This window comes from Zea mays, chromosome 1 (assembly GCF_902167145.1).
Source record: "Zea mays cultivar B73 chromosome 1, Zm-B73-REFERENCE-NAM-5.0, whole genome shotgun sequence".
In the NCBI taxonomy this organism is placed as follows: Eukaryota; Viridiplantae; Streptophyta; class Magnoliopsida; order Poales; family Poaceae; genus Zea; species Zea mays.
The window spans coordinates 300,221,419-300,229,523 of record NC_050096.1 but is presented as its reverse complement, the minus strand read 5'-3'; the positions used below and the strand labels follow the sequence as shown (position 1 = coordinate 300,229,523).

General features: G+C 41.2%; 1 protein-coding gene across 1 annotated transcript; it reads right to left on the bottom strand.

Annotated features, from left to right (window-relative positions):
• Positions 1 to 806: 806 nt before the first annotated feature.
• On the bottom strand, positions 807 to 7,905 carry LOC103644253 (uncharacterized). The gene is made up of 7 exons (XM_008667461.2): positions 7,641 to 7,905; positions 7,459 to 7,561; positions 6,683 to 6,819; positions 6,529 to 6,610; positions 6,305 to 6,431; positions 6,065 to 6,219; positions 807 to 1,146 (listed from the first exon to the last, which is right to left on the bottom strand). The coding sequence occupies exons 1-7, from the start codon at positions 7,771 to 7,773 to the stop codon at positions 1,095 to 1,097; spliced, it is 789 nt and encodes a 262-aa protein (XP_008665683.2). The 5' UTR covers positions 7,774 to 7,905; the 3' UTR covers positions 807 to 1,094.
• Positions 7,906 to 8,105: the final 200 nt, after the last annotated feature.

Sequence of the window (8,105 nt, the reverse complement as noted above, 5' to 3'; positions counted from 1 at the left end):
ACCTGGAAACAAGTTCAAGATACCACTGAGCTTAAAGTCTAACCAGGAATAATTATTCCTAGACACAGTCATCGCTGAAAGCAACCCCCTTAAACAATGCCAAAACTAGAGCAATCCCGCTCCAATATTTTAGGTCTGGCAGCAGAGAGATTGGAGCTACGCCAGGCGTGAAAACGGTCCGAAACCGATAAACACTAAGACTATTTTTGTTTTTATATTTTTTTCTGGAAACGAAATTGAAAATGATAACTCTAAAAACGAAAATGACATCAGTAATTTAGAAAAACTGGAAATTAAAGTTCAGTACTAAAAATACATTGGTTACGGTCGAAACCTAAAATGCATTGAAAGCGACCCTCTTCATGGTATGATCTACATTTTGTATAATAAATGTAAAATAAATATTTGGAGCATTATTCAGGATGAGTTCATTACGTACCATGGTAAGTGTGACTATCATGATGCAATAGTACAATTAGAGGCTAGCTCAGCTGGACAACCGCGCAACTCTATTGGTAAATTTATCCACCATGACAATATAGCCAACCTACAACACATGAATAAAGGTAATCTGAAATTGAAGGATGGGCTACATGATATACCTTAGTATCTTTCTCACTCATCATCCAGAATTGGACTGCCTTCGTTGTTCAATGGAACATAGGAGCTGCTCCGGCATCTATTTCATGTACTATAAGACAAAGAGATGGCTAGTAGTAGCACATAATAGATGGATGGTAGTAGCACAGAACAACCAATAGACTATATAGGCATACTTTACATAGGAACGACAAATAGATGGCTGGTAGTAGCACAGAACGACAAAGAGAAATAGTAGAAGTACCAAGGGAAGCAATGTTTCTGGTTTGTTCAGGCCTAGACTATATAGGCATGCTTTACACATCGCGAGTATGGTCCTCGCAGCATTACACACATAGTATAGCTATGACCAAGCAAGAAAAGACATCTCTTGCAGCCAAGCACACAGCATAGCGCTGCCCATATCTTACAAGCATAAAACCATACGCCCTACACAGCAGGGGGAAGTTCTAACAGCAACCTAGATGAACTGGGATAGTTCCCAAAAGCGATCCTCAATTCCCAAAAGTGGGCCTCCATAGCCGGTTTTGCTCGTGTCCAAAAGCACTGCAACCAAAAAATGGTAGCAATCAATTAACAAGTTTTGGCAAGCATTGCAATCTCAAATATAATGTCTAAGTTTTTTTCCGCACATCTCGACGGAAGATGCTATGAAGGCAAACCATTCGAAATCATTTGACTATCGATTTTTTGACTTGTTGATGTTTTAGCCTATTGACCTCTTTTCTGAAAACTTGCTAATTTCTAATTTGACCTGTATTGGTAGAAGGTTACACCATTTTCTCTTTTGTTTATATATTAGTTCAATGAACCGCATATGGACCTATTGTTAGTTTTAGAATGCTTATTTGAGATATCTGATGACCTGCGAGATTGCTTTCAATGTTGTTCCTGTGCATCACAGTGTCCTAGCCAGCAAAAAGTAGTTATTGCAGTGCCATATTTAGACGTGGGTCGAAGAGCTATACAAAGTGGTTACTTCCTGTTGTTTGATTCTATTTATTAACTTGCAGCGAGATGTTCAACGAATGGACTCTGGAACTGAAAGCCATGGCTGATAGGATCATTAACATGAGGCAACAACTATTTGACGTGTTGAAATCCAGAGGTACTTGTTTCTGTCAACCGCTGTTTTTCTACAAAATATGATTAAATGTTGTTTGCAAAGTAACTTAAGCCTTTGTCCATTACCATTTCTTTCATGGTCTTGTATTGCAACTCTTGGTGCAAATGTTTTTCTTTTGTCCTGGAATAATGTAGCTGCTTAAGGCAAGCTATGTAGCTACTGCTGCATCCAAGATCTCTTGGAGTCTTGGGTTATGAGCAACTATTGTAGAAAATAAGAGAACTCTCTTTTTACCTTCTCAGTTGATTTATCAAGAAATTGCATCTGACCTTAAAATAGTTATCAATCTGTGTGACTTCTTTAGGGGAGCACTATTAATCTGTGCTTGGAATGTTTCTGTTGTTTATCTGAATTGAAAGGCTGTAATGTCACATTCTTTTTGCACCAGAAAAGAAATTATGATTATCGAGTCTCAATGTATTGTTCCTTTCTTTGGTCTTTCGTTTTGGATTTTGGGTTATAGCACGATGGCACTCAGTCTCCTTAATAAAGTGCAGGAACCCCTGGAGATTGGAGCCATATCATTAAGCAAATTGGGGTTTAGGGTTGCCTAGCACCCACTGTCTTATACTACATGCAATTGGAACACTTGGAAGCATATATCTCATAAAGTTGTAGGGGAGAATTGGACATACCATTACTCAGCATCAACGTCTGCGGAACCAGCAGCATCGTCATCTCCTGTGCCATCATCTCTAAAAAGTTTCTTGGCAACCTTCTTGGAAGGCGATGTGCGAGACCTATGTAAAGTTTGGTCCCATGACATGCATGCAAAAGTGATGACATGATATGGGAATAACAGGGTAGGTAGATTGTTTGGCATAAAGCTAACCTTTTTCCAGTAACACTTTTATGAGTCTTGTTTGTAGACCCATCTAGCACACTGTAAGCAGCTCCTGATGGTGTCTGCACGTTAGGTGGAGAAGTGATAGTCTCTGTTCCTAGCAGTAGATTGGCTCCCTGATGTGGGACTGTCTGTAAATCACACTGCAACGAGAATACATGTCTAAGGCTTGTTTCTTAGTGTATACGGAAGGAGAACATTGCTCTATACTGTAAGTAGCTATTTTTTCCATTTAGCACAATAGCGAACCTTGGCGCTAGACAAAACTTTGTGACTCTCTGGTGTCAGCGACGGCTCGCGGATGAAGGCAGCACCCTTGTTTTGTGCGACACCTGATCCTTGTCCTGCTGCGGAGTTAGCAGGCAGACAAAAAATAGGTTAGAGCCAGAAGAGTTGCAGTTGATGGGGAGAGGGCGCAGTGAAAAGACCTGCACTCAAAAAGAAACATACTCAGTCAGAAGGGGGAAAAGCTTGTTCTGTAGATGGGAAAAATGACTCTAAACTGTAATACTATGGCCTAAACGCTAGCATGGCTTGTCCCAGTGTAATATTGCCGAGTCTTTAGTATGGGTGGAACATATTCTGAATATCTACCCGAGCTATAATGTTGTGGTTGCTTCAAGTAATTTTCCGAGATAGACACCAGTTCTGTGCGCAGTATGTGCGCAGCATGTGGTGTTCTCGACAAATGATGCATATTAGCCTCTTTTTAGCATACGTTCTGCTGAGTTCGCAGTGTAGTTTGTGCAGCATCTGAGCAGTGTATAAGTTTAGTCCTTTTTCCATATGCATAAATCATTACTCAATTTGACCAGGTTAGTTTCAATCAGCGTAGTTTGAGGAATTTTTTTGTAATTTTTTATAAAGCTGCCTATTTTCAGTTGAGCACAGTGCCAGTCTGTGTATATCTGGCAGACTTTGCAGTCTGTGTCGTTTCTGCCTTAGGTGACCCGTCATATACAGGTAGAACGGAATGGAAGTAAACAAGCAGAGAAAACAAAGCATTAGTTTCATTCCTAATTTGGCACAAACTAACGTACATAGCTCGACTAAACAGGTACAATAAGCTTTACCTTGCGAAAGTATGGTCGACGATGGATGTGAGGACGATGTAGTTGGAAGTATGTTGCCACCATCAATTTCCGCGTTTATAGCATTCACTTGGAAGGAAACAGTGCTATAAATAATTGTGCTCTCGGTGAAGCTAACATTCCACTCGAAAGACTTTTCCAGTAGATTTGTAATTTCTCTTGGAATGAAACCGGGTGGATTAGTCGAGATGAGGGCGTCCACATTTTTTTTAATGAGGCGCTGCGCCATTCGTCCAAAGAAGATAAACTCGGCGGTGTCAGTATCGTCTTCAGCGGTGAGGAATATCTTGTACATGCACAGAGTGGTTTGATTGTTGGACATCACAAAACATGAAATTTGTAGACGGCGAAACCCTTAGTTCAATTTACTTCTAAATTCTGCAGTAGACACTAAAGGTCTCCTTTAGTAGCCATAGTTTGCTTTCACGGCTTTTCTTTCAGCTATATCACCAGAACAAGCACGCTTGCAAAAACTGGCATAGGCCATTCTACACAGAAATGGATGAAACCGAAGTTTCTCAGTGATGTAAATGGACATCGATGAAACTATGATGTGTCACTAACAATCTCTTTTCTAATGCAGATCTGAATTAAACTGCAAGATATCAGGGGCAGATGGACATGTCTCGAATGGAGACGTTGTATCATGCTGACAAGGAGAAGACCAAAGCACTTATCCTGGAGCTAGCTGGTCGTGTGGCTTCATCATCTAATCAGCAAATCAGGAAACTCCAGTGGAGGTGTAAGGTCTCCCATCAAATCTCCAGTTAGCTCACCACCACAAAAGGGTGCTGCAATCACACTGTTGTTGTGCAAAACAAACAATTTGCCACCGATTCTCACCCAAGAGGACCAGGATATGCTAAGGGGTGTTAAGTACATGAAATTTGTTCCAGGAATAAGCAAAAGCCAAGAGTTTGACACAAAGTCAAGTCACGGCAAACAGAGCAGTTTGAGCAAGAGCAACAGCCACTCTCGGGCCAGCGGCAGCAGAAAAGACTTGTTCCCAGCACTAAACTTCACTAAAGCTAAGATACTCTAACTGCACAAGCCACATACTGGACAATCTCCATCATACCAACTCTTGTGGTGATTTTTACTTTTTTTATTATTTACTTGCAAATTGCAATATGCAACTGAAAGAGGTAAAGTTGGTCTGCGTCTATCATGCTCAGTGTGTTTAGTTTGGAACGCCCCTTTAGAGATGTCACTGTTTCATACAAATTCCTGTTGGGTATGGTTTGGGTCGGCTCGGGTTCATCTGTGATGCAGGGACACCAAAATGAAAAAAAATCTTCTCTTTCAGGCGTAAAGAGTATTTTAATGAGGCCCCTGACACCCAGCTAACAGCTACAATTTGACAGCGCCTCCCCCCCCCCCAAAAGTGACTTTTGTTGTGTTCTATAGGCTAGAGCTAATAATACAAAATCGTGATGTCCCACAGCAAATTTTCCCTAAGGGAATATGTAGGCCTTTTGCTCAAGCAAACTGCTGAGAGAGCAACTAAAATAAAAGATATGTGGGTAGAGAAAGCTAAAATTAAACCACCTAGTCTCATGGAAATAGTATAAGTCGGGTAGCATGAATGCATTTATCAGAAATGATCTTGTGCAGGACAAAATTTTCAAGCTAATCATTCTTAAATACTTATCCTTATATCTTTGCTTTTCAGTGTGCGGACATCCATATCGATGCAGTTCTTTCCACGCTTCTTGTTGCTGTTTTTTTTGGTTTTCCATATCTACTTCTGTGAGGCAAAAACTGTTTCTTTCAGTATCCTGTAAGAACCTAAAAACTATGAGGCACAAGAACCTACTTGCCAAATCCTGTAAGAACCTAATATTTCTTTCAGTATCTTGTATCATAGAGAGCCTGTTAGTAATAATATACCATGGACAAAAACTAAACAACGACCCTTTATTGTATTACAGCATTGCAATTTTAATATGTGGTTAGCTGAGAACATCAACACTATCAATACTTATATCATACGTGTATCAAACTTCTTTTTTCTGACTGAACTATTGATTAACTAACGACACATTTCTGGCGCTTTATGACTTATGCTTTACCAGGCTTCTCATATTTGGCTTTCTCTGCTACGGCAGCATTCATGCAGCACCTGATTTTATATTTTTGGAACCATTTTGAGGTAATTTAGTGTCTCATTTATGTGTGTTTTGCATTTCTTTATCTAACGCTTGTTGCTCCCTCCGTCGCAAAACAGTGACCTTATAGGTCTTGGCATTGGAATTTTTAAGGTGCGAAAAAGGTTTTGGTGCGCAGGAAAAAAAAGGAAAGAGGTAAGCAACAGTGTTTTAAGGCCTCGCCTAGGTGACACCTAGGCGTCCAGGCGATCTAGCAGGACCCTAACAAAAACGGGAGAAACGTATAAGAGCTGACCTTGGGGTAGGCGATCCTATGTTGTCACAGGAATTATTGGTGCACTTGTATGTGTCACCATGCGGTTTGGTTGTCCTAAGGCATTTTTTGCATGCGTTGTACCACCATGAGCTATCAATCTTGAGCACCTTTACGATGACAAGCCATTCCTTCTTCTGTCAACAATGTAACCGAAGTGAACAGTGTTAATCTGTGATAAACCTTAGGCCTGCAAGATTTAGCCGAGCAGAGGGACCTCACCTTATTTTCAAAAGGATGGAGGTACTTAATATCCTTGAGCTTCTTATGTTCAGGAACTGCAATGACTGTACTCTCAGCAACTACTTTGCCCTGATCCCAAATGACAGGGAGGTGGTTGGTTTCAGCACTGTTTAGGCACGCCAGTTTAGGAATGACAGTAATCAGATTTGGTGAGGAAGACAACTGAAAATTGTATGTCTGAAAACCCAGAATGAGTAAGTTACCTAGCTCTGAGAGCGTTTACTTCCGGGACCGGTGCATTTATGTACCACTTGCATGATGATCCTCCCGATAAAGACACATTATCTAAAATACAATCGAACCTTTCAGATGCTCATGCGTATTAGCAGTGCAACCAAAGGGATGTAGTAGACTTACCAGCGTAGCTCCTCATGAGAGTGCCAACAAATATTATGATCTGTGGTGAGGATTCACTGTCCCTGTGGACCTGTTCAGCTGGGAAAGCTGTGGCCCGCTCGCCCCAAAGCACAACATCAACGGTTGGCCCGGTATCCCTGTCGGAGTGAAGAACAGCGAGTTTACAAATAAATTGGTCATTGTATCGTGTTAGGTGTGGACATCACAAAGTAACAAAAGTCGTGAACTGTGCGTCTAGAGCTTCAAAATAGCTGCTTGTTTAAATGGTCAATGGTAGCTGAAGCTGTTTAGTAATCTTCTATATGAGCACAACGTGTATGGTATGCCCATGTAGTAAAGGAAACTTTGGCTGAGTAGGAAAAATGATCTCTTCTAAGGTACATTGCAATGAAGTATGGTCAAGTGAAGACATAGGTAGTTTAGAACCAGTTTTCCTCTGCAAGGAAGATGGCATTTTTATTTCCCGCTATGGGCAACTTGTCTGTAGCATATCCCCTGCATGATCTGTGGACATAGTGTCTGCTGAGTTTTTGGACGCAAATTGACCCCCCACATGATGTAATGGCGTTCTTACTGTCTCGGTGCATTTACCCTTCATCTATTCACTTGAGCGTATGGACAACTTTGCTAGTGTGGAGAACGAGAAGTGTTAATCTGTGGTCTAGGTTGAGGTTGTTCACGGGTTCATTGCTATGTTGTTGCAAACAAAATCAGACTACATATATGTATGTGGCACCCAAAAGGAATGTGTAGTAGGATAGGAATGCACATGGTACCTTGCATTGCTTATAGTGATTGTTCTCTTCATAACCTCAGCCTGTCGTCCCCTTGTGCGTAGTGATGAAACACGGGAGATCACGCTGACAACACCGAGCACATCTACCATAGAGATGGCGAGGACATTAGCACTGTATTCATGTTACCTATAACATGTAAACTACTATGCGTAGAAGGTTACCAGTGAAATATTCTTTGTAGTCCACGCGCGGTTGGAGCTGGTCTATGGGAGTGAGGTTATATGTGCAAACCGGGAAAGCAGGGGGGATTTGGAGGACAACCTCAACCGTAGTCCACTTTGTAAAGCTGATCATGTTGCAGTTTTCTACCAGTTTGTAGAATCTGTTAGCTTTCCTGACTAAGAAATACTTCAAGTTGTATATCCCTCCCTCATCGAGCAGCGCACTGAACTGTTGGCACAAAGGAGGATAGATCTGGGCATGTATGTTGTTTCCCTAACAAAAGGAGGTAACATTTTAAGCAATACGCACGAATTGCATAGAACACTGTACAGAAGAACTGCATAGGACATTGTATAGCATGTTGGCTAAGCTGGTGATTACTATGCATGCACAAGTATTAGACCAGTATAAAGATGGATCTACCTCTTCATCAAGCAAAACAAGATCAGTATGCAAGAGCCTAC